The 18,621-nt window shown below is 36.3% G+C and overlaps 5 protein-coding genes and 1 non-coding gene across 7 annotated transcripts; 3 read left to right on the top strand and 3 right to left on the bottom strand.

The window, feature by feature from the left end:
- Window positions 1-930: 930 nt before the first annotated feature.
- On the bottom strand, window positions 931-5,186 carry LOC110762884 (histidine kinase CKI1-like). The gene is made up of 7 exons (XM_021965598.2): window positions 5,008-5,186; window positions 4,742-4,842; window positions 4,436-4,657; window positions 3,663-4,331; window positions 2,608-3,546; window positions 1,362-2,510; window positions 931-1,235 (listed from the first exon to the last, which is right to left on the bottom strand). Exons 1-7 carry the CDS (start codon window positions 5,021-5,023, stop codon window positions 1,026-1,028), a joined length of 3,306 nt encoding a protein of 1,101 aa, XP_021821290.1. The 5' UTR covers window positions 5,024-5,186; the 3' UTR covers window positions 931-1,025.
- Window positions 5,187-7,799: 2,613 nt separating this feature from the next.
- On the top strand, window positions 7,800-9,595 carry LOC110762886 (uncharacterized). Its single transcript, XM_021965600.2, has 4 exons — window positions 7,800-8,176; window positions 8,286-8,331; window positions 8,670-8,864; window positions 9,090-9,595. Exons 1-4 carry the CDS (start codon window positions 7,847-7,849, stop codon window positions 9,542-9,544), a joined length of 1,026 nt encoding a protein of 341 aa, XP_021821292.2. The 5' UTR covers window positions 7,800-7,846; the 3' UTR covers window positions 9,545-9,595.
- Window positions 9,596-12,126: 2,531 nt separating this feature from the next.
- LOC110771980 (protein AGENET DOMAIN (AGD)-CONTAINING P1-like) lies at window positions 12,127-12,663 on the bottom strand. Its single transcript, XM_021976346.2, has one exon. The coding sequence runs from the start codon at window positions 12,661-12,663 to the stop codon at window positions 12,145-12,147; it is 519 nt and encodes a 172-aa protein (XP_021832038.2). The 3' UTR covers window positions 12,127-12,144.
- Window positions 12,664-13,484: 821 nt separating this feature from the next.
- LOC110762887 (universal stress protein A-like protein) lies at window positions 13,485-14,559 on the bottom strand. Of its 2 annotated transcripts, none has more exons than XM_021965601.2 (4): window positions 14,255-14,559; window positions 14,062-14,171; window positions 13,842-13,960; window positions 13,485-13,745 (listed from the first exon to the last, which is right to left on the bottom strand). In XM_021965601.2, the coding sequence occupies exons 1-4, from the start codon at window positions 14,451-14,453 to the stop codon at window positions 13,649-13,651; spliced, it is 525 nt and encodes a 174-aa protein (XP_021821293.2). In that variant the 5' UTR covers window positions 14,454-14,559; the 3' UTR covers window positions 13,485-13,648. The 2 variants fall into 2 exon arrangements, with proteins under 2 accessions (XP_021821293.2, XP_021821295.2); XM_021965603.2 differs by having other exon boundaries at window positions 14,276-14,546.
- A 1,762-nt stretch (window positions 14,560-16,321) lies between these two features.
- Window positions 16,322-18,579, top strand: LOC110762910 (small COPII coat GTPase SAR1A). Its single transcript, XM_021965631.2, has 3 exons — window positions 16,322-16,549; window positions 17,074-17,205; window positions 18,078-18,579. Exons 1-3 carry the CDS (start codon window positions 16,421-16,423, stop codon window positions 18,396-18,398), a joined length of 582 nt encoding a protein of 193 aa, XP_021821323.1. The 5' UTR covers window positions 16,322-16,420; the 3' UTR covers window positions 18,399-18,579.
- LOC148293490 (small nucleolar RNA snoR83) lies at window positions 17,406-17,526 on the top strand. The gene has a single exon (XR_015836859.1). It is a non-coding gene; the product is annotated as a small nucleolar RNA snoR83 (small nucleolar RNA).
- Window positions 18,580-18,621: the final 42 nt, after the last annotated feature.

Here is an 18,621-nt window from a genome sequence, read left to right as displayed (position 1 = left end):
ATTATATTATTTATTTTTATCTTTTAAATAGGTAAAAAGCAAGTGGAGCTTAATATACCTCTTCACTTTGAAGTAGGCAATTTTGCCTTGTTGGAGAGAATGGTGTATATTTTACCTACCCATTTGTATCTTCTCTTGGAGTATGAAAATACTGATGTGACAAATCAAATGAGTTCTACTCTTTTGCCTTCCCTTGGAGATGCTCTAAGAAAAGGCTGATTGTATTGCCAAATTAAATTGTTAGAAAAATTCAGGTGCTAGAATTTTGTGATAGTGACATTACGCGATGTGATTTTATGAAATCCCTTTCCTCCCTAGAATAATGAGCTGTGATTAAGACTCGTTCAATTTGAATTCGTCTGAAGTTCCAACATGAATTTTTGAGTTTAAATTTGTGGGTTAGGTTGGGTAGGGTATGAATAGGGTTTGGTGAGAAATTATTCATTCGATTAAATTTGAGTTGGGGTTAGTTGGGATTTGGGCAACACCTGTTTAGGTTAAACCTGTCAAAATTCACAACCCAATTACTAAAACTCGAAAATATTTCTTCCATTCAACTCAAATTTGTGACTCAGACATCTCAACTCTGAAGTTTCAATTTTCAATTTGATATATGATTTCATTTTCTTGAATAACAACTGTTTATAATATTAAACGTATGATTCCTCAGATAAGGTCCTGAGTTGAGTCTTAGTATCCGTGTAGTGTGTGTGAGTTTAGTATATTATCACTCGGAGGTCCTGAGTTGAGTCTTAGTATCCGTGTAGTGTGTGTGAGTTTAGTATATTATCACTCGGAAAGGTTCTCAAAAAATAACAACGCTTTCTAATATTAAACGGATGATTCTGTTTGAATTTGAAATTTTATGGAGTTTCTAATGATAATGCCCCTGAACACCTTCATACTGAAAACTCCGTCAACTACTAAGAATTGGAGAAACTTTAAATTTTATTCTCTTCTAAATTAAAAAAAAACTAACTTAACATAATCTCTTGCATCTACAAAACTACTTTGAATTTATCATTTTATTTGTTCTCAATCGATTTGATGACTTCCAGCAACATGTCTATTTGCAATGGTTTGGTTAGATGGACATCCATCCCTGCTTCAATCATCTTGTTAACCTCCTCATTGATTGCATGGGCTGTCAATGCTATAATTGGAAGACGGATCCCGTATTGTTTTTCCTCCATCCTTATTAGCCTTGTTGCTTCAAATCCGTTCATTATTGGCATCTGTGGAAAACCAAAAATAACAAAACAAAAGACACATATAAATCCATCTTCATTTTTCCAACCCAAAAAAAAAAAAAAAAAAAAAACCACCCCTTAATATTGAAGAAATGGTTTTGATCACATTACCTCGCAATCCATTAAAATATAGTCGTAGGGAGTAGATTTAGAATGAGCCTCCTTGCTATGATCCCTCAGAGCTCTACAAATTTGATCAAATGCCTCTTTCCCATCATGGCAAATTTCCACAACTGCTCCAAGTTTTTTAAGATAAGTACTAACGACCATGCGAACTGCTGCTGAATCTTCAACAAGCAAAACTTTCTTTCCATACAAGAGCTCCCGATCACTTCTTTTATCAACACATTTATGTATGACCACTTGTTGCAGTGAGTCGTCGTCGGGAGGTGATGAAGATGTTCCTACTTCATTTCCTGCAAGTTTGGGATCCATTTTCTGCACTTCTTGACCTACTTTTCTCTTTTCTAACTTTGGTAAGTTGCATCCTTTAAGTTCAGGTATTAGTCCTAATACTTTATATAAGCGCGACCCGTGAAATGGTTTGTAGATAATAAAATCTATTGGAGGAGCTAGCTTCTGTCCTTCTAGTTGCATCGGATGCGTGTTACGCGTTATTGAGTTATCTAGCCAGACAACCTTGCATCTTGACTTGTGTATGTCTTTCCTAAAGCTAGCCACAGTTGCGTATAACTCAGAGAAAACACCAGCATTTGTGTCAATCACAATAAGAACAATACCTGCAGTTGAGTTTCTGGAGTTGGTCTTTTTATCGGGTTGCAAGATTTGGTCATCTCCTTCCTTGATGCTTTGAGACCCGTCACTTGCTCTTGACTCAGAGTTGTTGGATGCGGAGGGGCTTAGTTGGTCAAGAAAACCCAGCTGGGACTTTTCCGAATAATTGAAATAGGGAATTTCTAACTTGCACTTTATCTTCTCAAGTTGTGGAAGAAGATTTTTTGCATGCTTTACATATGAAACTCTTATGTTCAAGCTACTGATATACTTCACCAAAATCTTTCTCCGTTCGTCGCCTTCTATAAAGAGCACCACATGAGACCCCTCTGGTTTTGGTGAATGCGCCAAAAGTTGTATACCGAAAGGTTGAAATCCATTGGCAGAGCGATCATTGGAAAATTCTTCTTCAATGTCACCAGAATTTGGTATACATGTCAGAAGAGAAACATCAAAGCTGAAGCAAGTACCTCTCTCACCCAGCTCTTTATCAAGAATTTTTATCTCTCCACCCATTAGGCGTACCTAGAACAGAAATTGAATTGTGATCAATAACTAAATTAAAAATATATATATATATATATAATGTATTAGTATGTTAAACTCATTCTGAATTACTTACCAAAGATTCAACAACACCAAGTCCCAAACCAGAGCCTTCTTTTCCAGTAGCCCTGTCTGTCACCTGAACAAAGTTTTCAAAAACAAATTCTCGCTTGTCTTTAGGAATTCCCTCGCCTGTATCATCCACCTCAATGACAAACTTTGTACTGTTGGGATCCTTTTGTGCTGTATGAATGGCATCCAAATCACTGAAAGCTCCTTTCCCCTTGTAAAACAACCATGACAAACACTTCAACACACGATTATGATTGGAAGCGATGATTTCATTCTCATAACTTGTTTTCGGAACCATGGCACGAACTGTGATATGACCTTCAGATGTAAACTTCACTGCATTGCTAAGCAAGTTGCACATTATCTGTTTAAGTTTTCCTCTGTCGCCTCTGACATTACATGTTTTGGCAATCGAGTCATCACAAGGATCGAGCACGATATCGACACCTTTCTTTATAGCAATAGGGTAGAACATATCAACTACATCCTCAAGGAGCTGAGCCAAGTTGAATTCTTCTACTTCAAGCTGCACTTTCCCAGCTTCAATTTTGCTTATATCAAGAACAGAATTCAGTATGACTAGGAGGTCCTTTGTACAAGTATGCATCTGTGCCAAATTGGCTGCTAACTCAGAGTCGGGATTGGCATCTTGGTGACACAACTCTATCAAACCAGTGATGGCTGCCAAAGAAGTCCTCACATCATGGTTTGCTCTGCTGAAGGCTTTAGTTTTGTTCATACTCTTGCGCTCTGCTTGACGAGTTGCGCCTTCTTGTTTCATGATCCGTGCACATAAGATCATTTCTCTTCTTGCAGCTCTGATTATTAAGAGTATGAATATGCAAACCGATGCAAGAATTAAAAATACCAAAAGGCCAAGCAACACCACTGATTTGTGATTAAGGTTTACAAGACCATTGGCTGGACAAGTCAATACATACACCTGTAGAAAAGAAGAAAAAAGAAATATATAAATCAAGGGAAGTGATACAATGGTAGTTAACTTGTAAGGCAAGTTAGATCAAACTAAATTGGTGCAAAAACTATGGTTTCACATACTGATTTAACTCCGATGATCTTGAGGGTGGAGCAATAAGTCACGTACTTGATACGCTTCATTTTCCATGAATGAATATATGGTTCCAACTTGTCATCATCATCATGATTACATGAGAATTTACCAAGATCACCAGTGGCATTACTATTTGGCCTCACCATTTGGACCGAAACTGTGTTGTTGCTTATTTCAAATTGGGTTTTTGGGAGCTTTGTTTGCACAATCACATCCCCATTTGATGTAGCCAAGTGAAAGTACCCCCCATGGAAGTCTAAAGCCGCGAAATGATCGACGACAACTTTTGCTGGAATACCAAAGGAAATCACACCTCTGCCATCCATAGGCACAGTACTTAAAAACATGCTACGTTGAGCCTTGTCCCATCCTCTTCCCAGCCAAGAATAACCACTTGTGCTATTCAAGGCTTGTTGGAACCAAGTGGAATTTACTGTGACCAAAGAATCTGAAGCAACTGCTGCGCCATATAACTTCCCAGTGTCCCTATTTACTGGTTGAGTGTACCACTTTGAAGAAAATGAAGTGTTGGAGAATACTGCAAAAGTTTGATCCTCATGGTTGTAAAGTGAGAATAAAAGGCCATCTAATCCAATATAAGTAACCTGTGAGATATGTGGGATCATTGAAAGGGCTAGAAACAACGTTGGTGCAACCTGGACAACAAAACGCGAAAACCAGTTCGTAGATTACGAGAATGTTTTATTTAGCAAACATTACTAATTAAACTCAGCTAAACTGTCTTAGAATATACACTAACCCTTGTTTGGATGGTAGTGAAATTGAGCTCAGTTCCATTAAGTGAGGAACTGAGAGATCTTGCCAGATTTACTGCTGATGGATTTAATGGACTTAGCAACTTTGCAGTGGTGTCAATGCCTGAAAATGATTTATGGAGTGCTTGTTTTGATTCCAAGAGCATACGTCGTTCAATTTTTTTCGTCATCTTAAACAACATTGAGATCATAAAGCATGAAAGTCCCTGCCAAATATACACAACAGAGAACTGGAATGAGGAGAGAAGTTTGCTTCTACAAGCTAGAAAAATATGTTGAAGAAAAAGTACCAGAATGAGGAGAAAACAAATGGGGCGCCAGAGAACTCTTGAGCAAGACTTGATGCGGTGCGAATTCATCATATTCATGGTGGAAACCTTGGCTTTAATATCTGCATTTTCATGGGATGAACAAAACTACATTAAGATAAATTCGTAGCCGAATTTCCCATTTATAGTAGAGAACTTAAAAGGAAAAAAAACATCAAGCAAATATAGTATAAGATTTAGACAGATGACAAAAAGAAAGAGAGGGAAAAGTAGTTGATTGCTAGTACTTGAAAGACTTGGCATTGTCGATGCAATTGGTGTAACTTCCACTGCCAATGCCACCGAAACAAGAAGAAATGTTGATAGCTGGTGTGAGAGAGATATTTAGAAATAATATATGATCGGAAGTAAACTGGTGAGAAAAAGAAGGAGCTTAAGATGGAAAGATATCTTCTAATCAACTGAATTCAAATTGACTATATCCAAACACCTTCATCTGAAATATATATATAAAAGAACCAAAAAAACCAAAAAAAAATATATATTTAAAATCCTCTAGCCTCAATGCGCAGTAAAATTTCGACACATACCTATTATATACCTAGCTAGTCTGACCAGTAAGTGACACTTTTGCACCCCGCAAAGGAAGCACAAAGAATAAGCCCAACAACATTGGCTACTCTCAGGATGTGACACCTGTCTATCCCCTTCAACCCTCTGCCTCATCAAACTCCTTCCAAACCCTATGTGTTGGGCCCACCACTCCTGTTTGCTTTATTTCTTTTTTTCAATGAATCCAAAGAGCATGGTGCACAAATTATTGAAGTTAATGTCATATCACGGCAAATCCAGAAACTATTACGTACGTTCTAGTACTAGTGATAACCAAGACGACCTCAGGTTCCACAGGTTTGCGGTGTAGGGGCCATAACTCCAACCTTTCCCTCCTCATTCATCCAAGCAATGAGGTACATTTATTTATATAAACTTTCCCTTCTCTCATACATAACGTTAATTGAATATGTAAGGTGGTTTGTGTTAAACACCACTAACTTTAAGAATTTAAGGTGTTATAATCGACCGATCATATAATCATTAGTCTCACAATGTATAGTAAACTTACTAGTTGTAATCAATGTTTTCAAAGACGAGGCGTATAGGCGAGGTGTTTTTAGTAGTGTTATGCGAGGCATAAGCCTTTTGAACATTAATTTATTTTAATAAGAAAAATTTATGAATAATACAATACAATTAAATTTTACAACTAATTTTTATTGAACCATAACAATCTTTTAAATATAAGTACTAATTATCATTCAAAACATAATAATCAATCCCAAAACATAAAATATGTACGTCAAATTTCTATTATATCACATAAACGAATAAGATAACTAATATATTTTAAAAAAAATTGAAAAAAAATTATACGAAACTTCAAATTATAGTTGCGAAGAGTTAGAGAGAAAAATAAAATACTTACTTGCAGTCGAAAGATGACGAGAATTCTTCAAATTGATGGAGATTATTTAGTAAGAGTAGAAATTAGGGTTATACTATACAATATATATATATATATATATATATATATATATATATATATATATATAATTCCATGTGTTAATATATTAATTTAGAAATAAAAAAAAAGGGGGGTAAGTCGAGGCCGGCTGGAAATAGAAAAGGCAAGAACATTGATTGTATAAAGGAAAGCAACAAGTGGGGACAAAAAAAAAATTGGGAAGCTAAAAAAAAAAAGAAACATGCGTGTGTATTTTTGGTCCTTTCGAAACACTCCAAGTGAAACGACGTCGTTTCACTTTAAGTTTTATTTTTTAACACTTCAATCAAACGACGTCGTTTTGTTAGAAAAAAAACCTTAAAAAAAGGTCGTCTTCCTCGCTGCGATGGAGCCGCGCACCCAATTTGCAGAATGGTTAAAATTTCTTCCGTTTCAGAGTGTCAGCTCTCGTGCGCCTTGCTCCGCCTCGCTCCGCCTTGGAACGCCTTCCCTGCGCTAAACGTGCAACTCGCGAAAAAGCCGACCGCCTCGGGCGTTTTCCGGCCGCCTCGCTCCGACGCGCGCGAAAGCATGCCTTTGAAAACACTGGTTGTAATATATATTTACTCACATTTCTAATAGAAATTTGACGAATCTAATTAGGTGAACATCTATATATCAATAAATGTGATCGAAAATCGTTAACACTTAATAGCATGAATCAATTTGGTGTCTCAATGAACGGAACAAACTGAACTTTTTGCTGGGGTTCTCAATTGCAATGGTCGTAAATGCAGATACTTTGTCTGCAAAGTTGAACAATTAAGATTAACGATCTTGAGATTAACCAAAACTATTTAATTTGCTTTAATTTGTGTTGCAGCTAAAAAGCATTTACCACTGAAGTTGGAAGTACACTTTTGTTTTATGCTACTCAAATCAAAAACTTGGGTCGGGGCTGCTTTTCCACTTTTATCTTTTTTTATATGTTTCCTTGATATTCCATATTCAAGCAAAAGTTGATATAGTCGATGTCTCCTTTGTTTAATTATCACTCATGAATGAATCCTCCAAGATTTTGATGATCAATATGTCCCTCTTTGCCTAACTCTTTCACCATTTTTCATATGAAAATGCCCTTATGTTCGACGATTTTATTCAACTTTATAAAAATACAGGTTCCATTTTTTATTTCATCATTCTTTTGGAACATTTGCCTTAAAAAATATAGACTACGCAAGATTTTTATCTTTATTTTGCTTTGAGTACAAGCGAGTGGGCGAGAGGGGTTTACATAAATATTCATTGGGTGTTTAACGGTTTCGAATTTCTACCTACATCGGCGGAGATGCAAGAATTCAACCAACTTAACTATGCGCCACTAGCGGTGGGTGGGATCTAATCTAATAACATGTAAAATGGTAGAAATGTTGTTAAACTTGGGTCAAGGCAGTTAATGACTCATTAAAACGGACCATTTCAAACATTTCCCCTATAAGCAAGGGGTTCAGGGGTAAAATGGGGATAAAAAAGATTATGGGTATTGAAAGAAAATTGTTGGAAGTTCAAATAGTTGTCAAAACTCCTCTTCATCAATCTTCTCCATTCACTCATTCCATTTTCTCATGGAAAACTCAGAAACAACCACAACAATTTCTTCAGCGCCAAACCCAGTTGGGCAGAAGGTGCACAGGTATGCGGTGTGGGCCGTCCTACCGGATCACGTCTCGAACAGGATCAAGAAGGTGATGGAAGGCCTCCGCGACGAATTCGGTGGGCCCGAGATACGGCCCCACATCCCCGTTCTGGGGTCCATCCACTCCAAGGAAGACGACATCGTCAGAAACTTCAAAGAGGCCTGTGGGAAAATCGCTTGCTACACATGTACAGTTGTGGACGTGCTCCCCGGTCGATTCTATTACCAAAATGTTTACCTCTTCATTCATCCAGATCAGGTTTTTTTTTTTTTTTTGGGATAAATATATTTTCGTGCAAATTGAATTTACATGTTTTTTAAAATTAATTTATGCAAACATATTAGTTATTTTCTGTTTAATTTCTTAGGTATCTTCTCCAACAGGAAACTTCAATTACTGTTTCGACCGCTTGGGTAAGTAAGAGATCAATATATTAATAAACTCGTATTATATATACTTGTTGACTGTGAGATTTTCTTCAGAATCTAGGGTTGTTTTTTCCTATTGATAGATATTGATCTGCTAAAGTTAAAGAGTAATTATCCATGCACGTCTGGTCCTGGATTTGATTTTCTTTTCCCTAATATCGCTTATATTTAAAAAAATGTTATTACTCAATACCAACCGTAAATTGTAAGCTAATTGAATTTGATAATTATATGCCATGAACCAACGACCAAAGGGTATTTGTAGATTACCCATTTCATATAATCATGATTATTGTATGGATTAATTGAATTTTTAAGTGCAGCCAATATGCCCCACTTGAGCCTCCTCTATGGGGACTTGACAGATGAAGAGAGGGAAAAAGCAAAAGAGAAAGTGATGGCTCTGGATGACGGCATGGTTGGCCTCACTTTCACCATAACTCGGTTCGCGTTGTACAAATGTAACAAGGACAGAACTCAACAATCTTGGGAGAAGATTGCTGAACACTCCCTCCCACGCTAATTACTTGTTCGCTTCAAATGTTATTTTTTTTTAACCATCATCAAATATATATTTACCAAGTTTCAAATATATGTATGATAAGTCACGAAGTTAATGACATTACATTCAACGAGAATTTAGTTTCTAAATTCACAAACTACCCATAAACCCTAGACAACAAGAAATCATAACAAAACGTGGATTTAGTTTCTAATTAAATTCATGAAGCAGCAGCAGCTAGTGGTAAAAGAACCATTCTCCATTGCGCCAATCCATGTGATGCCTCAGCATTCTCTCAGGGTAACCAATATGATGCCCAGTCTCAAAGTAGACGCCAAAGTAGCACCCGACCTTCCCAGTTATGATTCCAGACCACCAGCCGTCGTTGTCAAACGCATCAACCCTGTCCCCGTCAGCGAACCCGGCTTTCGTTTTCTTGGGCGGAGGCAGAGGAGGCAGAGGCCGTATCTCATCCCCCTCGATCACCTCTTCCAGAGGTATGGAGTGGTCGTCCTCGCATACGAGGCGGTTGTACTTCACCTTGTACTTGTTGTCCCCCATGTTTTGCAGTATGGTTGCTCCATAGCAGGAGCCCTGAAACCCGTCTTCTCGGCTGCACACTTCGACCCTCTTGCCTTCTTCAAAAGCCTTTGCTCTAGGGAAACCCATTTTGGAGATGTTTTGGAGAATGAATGAGAATGAGATGAGAGTTGCTCTTTGTGAAATGGTGTGAGGAGAGTGTATGTGAGGGTCGCGATATATAGAGGTTGGGTTGGAATTCCTATTCGGTTTGGGATTTTGGATTTCCTATTCTGTTTAGGATTTGGGGTTCCTAATATTTACTAAATTAAATTTATTTATCCCAATTGTAAATATTAAGCCCACCCTAGTATATATTGATTTCGGCCCAACTCTTCTTATTTTATTTTTTTTTTGGTAAAACTCTTCTTATTTTATTAACACCTCATCTACCTAGTAAAACCTATTTAACTTCGGGCTTCCTATAGCACAATGGTGAAAAACTCTCACTCTTTTTTTTTTCCTTTTAATTTCTCTCTATTCTACTTTTTTTTAACTCTAATGTTAACTTTGTCCGCTATTTATTTTGATTAATTTGGGGTTGTTTGATAACCATTTCATTTTCACTTTTTTTATAATTGAAAACATATGTTTGGTAACATATTTCGTTTTCAGCTTTAAAAAAGGTGAATTTAGTTTTCAAAATCACCCTTATGTTTTAAAACAACTTGAAAGTGTTTTCAATTTTTCAATTTTTTTTTTCACTCTCTTTTCATTCATTAATTTTATATCACCATACATGAAATGCATTCCAGTTACCAAAATTTGGTATTTGAGACTCTTAATGTTTTGAAAAATAAAATTAGTTTAAGTTTATAGTTTTAAAAAAAAAATGAAAAATAAAATGCTTGTCAAATAGGCCCTTGGTATCATACACTTTAATTTGTGTGAATTGGTTTTTTGGTCTCATGTCAGGATTCTCTAATATATAATTCATCAACTTGAGTGATCAGACATTACTACTACTGAAAACCAAATCTATTTCTCGCAGAGGGAAAAAATAGTAAAATATTCAAAATACTAAAAAAATCCTCAATTAAATAAAATATTAAGAAATAAATATTTTCATCAATTGAGGGTAATGTATTAAATTAATAATATTTATAAAACTCATTATCTCTTCCTTAATTTGAAACTAAATTATTATTAACCCATGAATTGGCCGCAGTTCAAATTGCAGAGAAGGAAAAAAGAAAAGAAAAAGTTGATGGTTCTTGATGACAAGCGGTGTTGGCATCACTTTCTCCAAAAAATCGGTTTGCATTATACAAATGTTACGGTGAAGTCAACAATATTGGGATATGTATTGAGAAAAGATTAATTAAAGCATCCAAGTTACATTAAAAAATTGCATTTAGCAACCAACGAGAATTTAGTTTCTATTTAGGATTTGGGTTTCCTATTGTTTAGGGGGCTTGGAATATTTTACGGAGTTTTTTAGTAACTCGATTAAATTTTTGAGTTTATCCCAACTGTATATATTTTATGGGCCCACCCACCCTAGTGTATACTTATTTTGGCCCCACTCTTCTTATTTATTTGGTTAATTTGGTGTCATAGACTATAATTTGTTCGGTTTTTTTTTAAAAAAGATACAATTTTAGAAATGTCCTCTAAAAAAACTAACACTACCCAATTTTCCATCCAACAATTTGAACTTGCTAGGGATATTTTAGACTTTTTAAAAAACCCTCATTCAAGCTCCTTATTTGAGTCTAGTTAGTATATTATACACAATACGCATTTTTGACATTTAATACACATAATTTTGACAAAATTTTCAATAATATGTACAGAATTCACGTATTATACATAAATTTATAAATTAAATTATTATCTAATGGCCGAATTTTTCATCGTGTCTTTTAAAAAATTTACCAAATAATACACCTCAATCCTCAATTTCTCCCCCATTTTTTTGAATAAGGAGCTTGAAATATGGTTTGGGTTTTGAAAAGTCTAATATGCCCCTTGCACATACAAATTTTTGGATGAAAAACTCAATGGTGTTAGTGTCATATGACATTTTGATATTTTAAAAAATGAAGGGAGGTTTCTCTCAAATTTTTCTTTAAGGTGAGACAAATTGAAATTGGTGTATAAGTTCAAAGTGAAATTTCTAAGATTTACTATAATTTGTGTGATTTTTTTTTCCTCATGTCTTAATTCTCTAATATCCAAGACATTACTTCTAATGAAAACCAAGCTGTGCTGAAATTTATACAACTTTGCAGCAAGAAGCTAATGAGTATTTGTATTTCAAAAAAAAAAAAAACTAAAACTAATGTGTAGCCTCCAAGTCGAGTTTGACCCATGAAGTGGCAGTCAACAACATTTTTTTGGCAGTCAACAACTTGAGAAGGAGAAATTGTGAGAACCTTTACCAGAAATTTCTCACTGCTAAGCATAACGTAATTACTCTCTAAGTTTATTCTAACGTTAATAAAAGAGATCCTAAAATTTTAATTTGGCCACCGCTAATCAATCCATTTTAGAGATGTTCAATGTGCCTCCTTTTCACCGATCAACTTTCATTTGTGTTCAATGTAGGGTTTAGGTTTGTAAGAAGATAATAAATAAACAGAAATTAATCAATGAAAAAGACTAAAAAAACAATGAGAGATGCATTGATTAATGAAATCATCCAACCAATCACAACACAAATTACCAAGAAATCCCAAAAAAAAAACCACCAAAAACGTTTACACATGAAGTAATTAAACAAGTCGAGCTTTAACGGATGTCGATGATGATCCTCCCATCACAATGCGCAGTCTCTTCTTGCAAGACAGCGGCTTTCCCTCGCAAGAGAAGACCCGTCCATCGCGAGAAACCCATCCGTTGCGGCGGCTCTCCAGATGAAGCCTGATATGCCTCTTAGGGTAAGCTATATGCTCAAAAGTGCTTGGAAAGTAGACAAACCAGTCGTCTCCACTCTTCCTAGTAATGATGCCCGCCCACCAACCGTCGTTGGTGAACGCATCAACCCTCTCGCCTGGAAAAAAGTCAGGCCAAACTTTAGGGCACACGGACCGGACCTCGTCCACCTCCGCGAGCTCTTCCAGAGCGGTGGACATATCATCCTCCTCCACCAGGTTCTTGTACTTCACCTTATACTTGTCCCCCAAGTTTTCAATTACTATTCCTTCATAATACGAACCATGAAACCCGTCTTGCTTGCTGCACACTTCTACCTCATCGCCTACTTGAAAAGCTTTTCTCGTGGTGAAAGCCATTGCAGAGATTGATTAATGGAAGTGAATTGAGAAGCAAATGGGATGGGATGGTATGTGTAGGACTGTGTGGAAGACGTAAGTGTGCACCCAAATATTTATAGGGGTTATGGTTTCCTGTTGATTTTAGGTTTCCTATTGTGTTGAGGATTGGAATATTTTATATTTTCATACATATTACTACACGGCTTTGCTAGAAAGTCAAAATATCCTAAACTATTCTCTTTTTATTTTGCGCGAGCCTCCTTTTTTGCAAAGAAATCCCTCCTTTCCCTTGTAACTCCTTTCATTCCCTTGAAACTACTTTTCTTAAATAGGTTTTCCCACATTCCTTTCATTCCCTTGTAATTACTTTTCTTAAATATCTTAAATAGGTTTTCCTACATTCTTGCTAATAATATGATATGTGTATTAATACATTTTCGCCAATGCCAATATAACATGTACATTTCTTTTTGTGTTTTTCACAAATTTAGAAACGCACATGAGCAGTTTTCACAAGTTTTTATCTGCTAGAAAGTCAAAATATTCTCTTTTATTTTGCGTGAGCCTCCTTTTTTTGAAAAGAAATCCCTCCTTTCCTTTCCCTTGTAACTAGTTTTCTCAACTAGAAATTCATGTCAATGGCTGTGTGAATTAGTTGTTTTTTACGTTGGTGTATTTTTAATAAATTATTTTTTCAAATGCGTCAAATCATGATTTACAAGAAAAACACACATGTGTCAGAAATTCCTATCCCTTTTAATTAGGAATTCCTACATTTCAGAGAATAAAGGAGGAGTATCACCCCTCCCATGGAAAACGTTGAGTCACAAATGAAGAGATGAAAGAAAACGTTGATGATTTATACCATAAAATTCTCACTGCTTAGCTTAGCTCAATTCAAATATAAATATTTACAGCACGAGTCGCATACCGAAAGAAAAAATACAGAGACACCAAAACAAAAATGTCGAGGCAATTAAAAACTGAGAAGAGGATAACAAAGTCATTTGCTGCCAGCATTTGTTTTTGGCTTCTTCACAATCAACACAGGACACTTCACATTCTGTGCACAGTGGTTGCTCACACTCCCAAGGAATGCCCTGCAAATACCACAAGTTTTTTTTAATAAATTTACATTATCCTTTTTTATAAAAAAAATTTCCTGCCCATTTGTTCTGCAATAAAATGGGACCCACCTTTTGATGAGACCATATCCATGGCTTCCCATGACCAACACGTCAGCACCAAGCTGCTCTGTCATCTGGCAAATCACATCCCTCGGATCACCATTCTCTACTCGCGCCTCCACCTTAACCTGGCCCAGAGGGGTACAATCGCCAAATCAAAAATCAAAAATCAAAATGACCATTTTACCCTTCAGAATCAGAAATCAAAATTGTGTGAGAGACCACTCACATCCTGCTGAAGGTCTTTGCACATCTTCTTGGCCTTCTCGAGCACGCAGGCCGCCACATCAGCGCCGTACTTCTCCATCGCCGCCAAAATATCCGAGGAAAACAAATACCCTGAATCACAAACAAAATTACCCAAAAACACCACTGAATCTCTTCCTATTCCCAAAATAACCTCAAAAATTGCGACAAAATACCTGATGGATCCTCTCTCCTACCTGTGCCATCTAGAGCCGTGTACACAGCTCTCGGGGGCTTGGCGTAGAGTAAGATAAGGGTATCTTTGGAATTCTGAGAAACAACGTTCTTGAGGCACCAAGAGAGAGCATGCATGCTCTCCTCTCCTTCATCGACGGCCACGAGGATCCTCCGCTCGCTTTCTGCCACGTCAGCCATTAGTAAGTGATCGGACGGTTGAAAACCAGGTTGTTTTCTTCTTTTGAAGTGGGTTTTTGGAGAGAGAGAGAGAGTTGAAAGACAAAGGAGGTGAAAATGGGTATTTATAGTAAAATGGTGGGTGGGAAAATGGAAAATGGAAACTGGCTGGCTGGCTGGTTGCATTATGCAATGTTTCCTGTTGGCGGTTTGTGGGTTTGGGCTCTTTTGGGTTAGTGGTTTTGAAGACAGTGGGCCTGTTTTCTTTGTCTTATTTGAAGATTTTCTGAATTCTTGAGATAAGATTAGCTTTCAGCCATCAATATTATATCTGCTTAACTTGACACTAAGGTCAAATTTTGATCCAAACCAGTCCGCTTTTTTTTTTTTTTTTTTAAAAAAAATACCAAAGAAAGTGCCCAACATAATGAAAGATTCTGTGCTTGATTTTAAAATTTGTATACTTTTTTCAATGACAGAAGTTACATTTAACAAATTAATAAAACCCAATGATTATATGATAAGCTTGAGTTGAGTTGTAAATTCATACACATGAGTGTAACAACTTTCGGATTTACTAGTTTCTATGTGTTTGAAATTACGATGTCATGTGATTTCATACGATTTCATGTGTTCAGATCCTTTTTTCCTCAATATCGCTTCTTCAAAATGAAAAATTGTGCTAAAGATATTGTATTCCATTAGTGAATCCCCAGTTGTCAATTACAGCAGGAAGCTACAAGTCTGCATCTGTCTCTTCAATGATGGGATGATTAAATATGTTGATTGTAGAATATTGGAGGTAAAAAGAAGAGGGCAGAGAGATTATGTGCAGTGCAGTGTGAAAGTTGAGGTGTGCACACAAGAAAAGACCAAGTTAAAGGTGAAGAATATTCAAAGTCTAGAACAAGAAAGGAATGTTAACTAAAATTAGAAGAAGTAAAAAATGACAAGTCTTGTTAATGGGAACTCGCATAATCTGCATTGCAAGGTGCCTCTAAAGATGATAAGGAATCATGGAACCCTAATTAGGTGTATGTTAGGCAGAGGCTCCACATTGCCACAGATTCCCTAAACCCTAATAAAAAACAACAGAATGGCATCTACTTTTTAATGTATATATGCTGCTTACATTATAATAACGGTTTAACAAACTAAAATTACACTCGAGAAAAAAGAAGAAGAGCACGGCCTAAACTTGTAACTAATGAATATTTGCTCCTTCTTTACTTGTTAGACACTTCGCGTCACTTCATATAAAATATATTTTTCTCGTAAGAAGCGTCTTATGTTTTTTCATTACAAGAGAACTAGTTTTTATAACGACTCTAAATGAGGAGCGATTCTTTTGTGTGCATGCCGCATACACCATCACACTCAACTTGAGTAGTACCAAAAATATCGAGGTTTTAATCTTTGTAAGGGTAGTGGCACAATCTTGTGATCTGAATTTCTCCTCAATATGTTTCAAGTGAGAAATAGAGTAAGCTTTGAAAGTTCATCTATCTAGCTCATAAAATATACCATGAATCAAAACACATCCTTTTTTAAAAAGAAAAAAGCTACAAATGCAACCCAATATGTGAAGCTCAGTATCATAGATATTGGTAAATTCTAAAGTACTTGCCAATTTTATTTTATTTTTTTCTAGCCTCCAAGTTTCCAAAAAGGATAAAATTGCCATAAAACACAAAAACAATCCCCACTGACCAACATAGCTAAAATTGAAAATTAAAATAAATAAAAAATCAGATCCCAGCTGTTCGTAATTTTAAATCTGACGGTGAAAAATTGCCCGATTGCGTCAGAACCTCATCCTCAGCCGTTCGATTGGTCCTTTCAAAAAAACGCAGTAAGACTTCCATATAAATACTACATCAGATTAAAGAAAAGAACATATAGATTGCTACAACATCACGGAGATAGATTTCTCTGTCTCTCTGATTTTGGGGTGGCTTTCGATCTGACAATTTTTGGGGTGAAATACAATGTTCTTGTTAGATTGGTTCTATGGGGTTCTTGCATCGCTCGGCTTGTGGCAGAAGGAGGCCAAGATCTTGTTTTTGGGTCTCGACAATGCTGGCAAAACGACGTTACTTCATATGCTCAAAGATGAGGTTTCTCTTTCGTTTCTATTCTCTTCATAAATTCGTGTACGAATGTTTTTGGTGCTTTTGAATGCGGTGAAAGTTATGATTTTTTCAATGCTTCGATGGTCTTTCGGAATTATTGGTATTTCGATTTCAATTGAAATTTGTATTCTTTATTTGCTTTTAATCAATGCGAGGTCTGTTTGATTGCTGGGAAAGTGAAGGAAACGAAAAGATTGACCAACTTAATAGTTTTGAGAGTGCAGTTGTTAATTCTTATAGAATTGAATAAAGGATTTGAGCTTGACCTGAACTTTTTTATGATTATCTGTAATTCCTATGATTTTGTGTAGGATCAGAGCCTACACTGAAAATTATTGAATGATGAAGTAGAGTTTAAGACAGTATTGACTGACTCAAACTGTAATACTTTTGTATAAAAAAAAAAGGAAGAAACAAATTTACTCGTCACTTGCTTTGATATTTTTGTGATAATTAGGATGGAATTTGATTTTCTGATTCTGGGTCTTGGTGGTGATGGATTATTGCAGAGATTAGTTCAACACCAGCCGACGCAGTATCCGACATCAGAAGAGTTAAGCATTGGGAAAATCAAGTTCAAGGCTTTTGATTTGGGTGGACATCAGATTGCTCGCAGAGTCTGGAAAGATTACTATGCTAAGGTATTGTTGATGATATAATGTAAGAGGTTACATTGATATACCTGTTATATGCAACTGGTTTTTGCATATATGAACTGTTTGAGCTTTAGTATTCTCAATGAGAAGCTTTGTTTTTGTATTTGGCAATCGTGATTTCTGAAGGAAAGATTCAAAGTCCCTGAGTGCATGGGGTTAAGTCTGGGAATGTTTGTGCCTCCATAATCCCAGATAAAAGTTTTTAGTGTTTATCTGATTCATGGGAGGCAGATATAAGTAATGGTAGCTCGCTGATAGCACCTTTTGTCTTTAGAAGGTATGCTAATAGTACCTTACCATACATCCTTACTTTGAAATTTTATTTATCTGGATTAATAATTGGTTAACTACAAACAGATTCCTTATCAGAAGTGGGAATAAACCTTTGTCCTCGATGACTATGTTTCGAAATCACCTTGTTTCTTTTTGACCCTTTTACGGATTCTATTTTTTAAGGAAAGAGTGCGTAGTAGAACCTGGAAGATGTAGTTAGGTATGTTATATAACGGTTATTCTCGAATAAGGTCCTCAGATAGAGCTAAGTTTTCACACCATTGGAATATGAATGACTTAGATGCATTGAAGGATCTGTTTCTAAGTTGTTAGAGCATAGATGTAACGGCTCTGAAACAGGTCCTTCGCAGAGGATATCTGATTGTTATGTACTTGACCATCTTTTGGAACCTTTAATTGGACAGATTTTTGGGATTTGACTTGTTGTCTAAGAAAGAATTGTATTTCTGCTAATAAGTATTTGAGGGTTTATTTCTAGTTATGCTGGTTTTGCTTTGCTGCTTTATATTATGTTCTCTTTATGTTCATCCTTGGTAAATCCATTTTGTCTTTGTTCTGCAAAGGTGGATGCAGTGGTTTACCTAGTGGATGCTTACGACAAGGAAAGATTTGCCGAGTCGAAAAAAGAGCTGGATGCTCTTCTCTCTGATGAGGGGTTGGCCAATGTTCCATTCCTTATTCTGGGAAACAAGATTGACATACCATATGCTGCCTCAGAAGAAGAATTGCGATTCCACCTCGGCCTGAACAACTTCACCACAGGCAAGGGTAAAGTAAACTTGACAGACTCAAATGTCCGTGCCCTCGAGGTTTTCATGTGCAGCATTGTTCGCAAAATGGGTTATGGTGATGGCTTCAAGTGGCTTTCTCAATACATTAAGTAGGGAGCACCACAAAGTAAAGACTAGGCTTCTCACCCTTATTTGTTATTTCCAATTTTCGAGCTTTTATTGCTAGAGATATTTTGTCTAATTTTTTTTCTTTCATTAAATGACAAAACATATACCCCGTCCATGTTATGATGAGCAAAAGTTATTGATGATTTGTGGTCCGATTTTCACACAAGGCACCTTCTTTTCTTTTACTCACGCAGCCGGTATGAATGAA

Source organism: Prunus avium, chromosome 6 (genome assembly GCF_965620075.1).
Source record: "Prunus avium chromosome 6, drPruAviu1.hap1.1, whole genome shotgun sequence".
NCBI lineage: Eukaryota > Viridiplantae > Streptophyta > Magnoliopsida > Rosales > Rosaceae > Prunus > Prunus avium.
The sequence above is the reverse complement of the archived record's forward strand: the minus strand, read 5'-3'. Positions and strand labels throughout refer to the sequence as shown.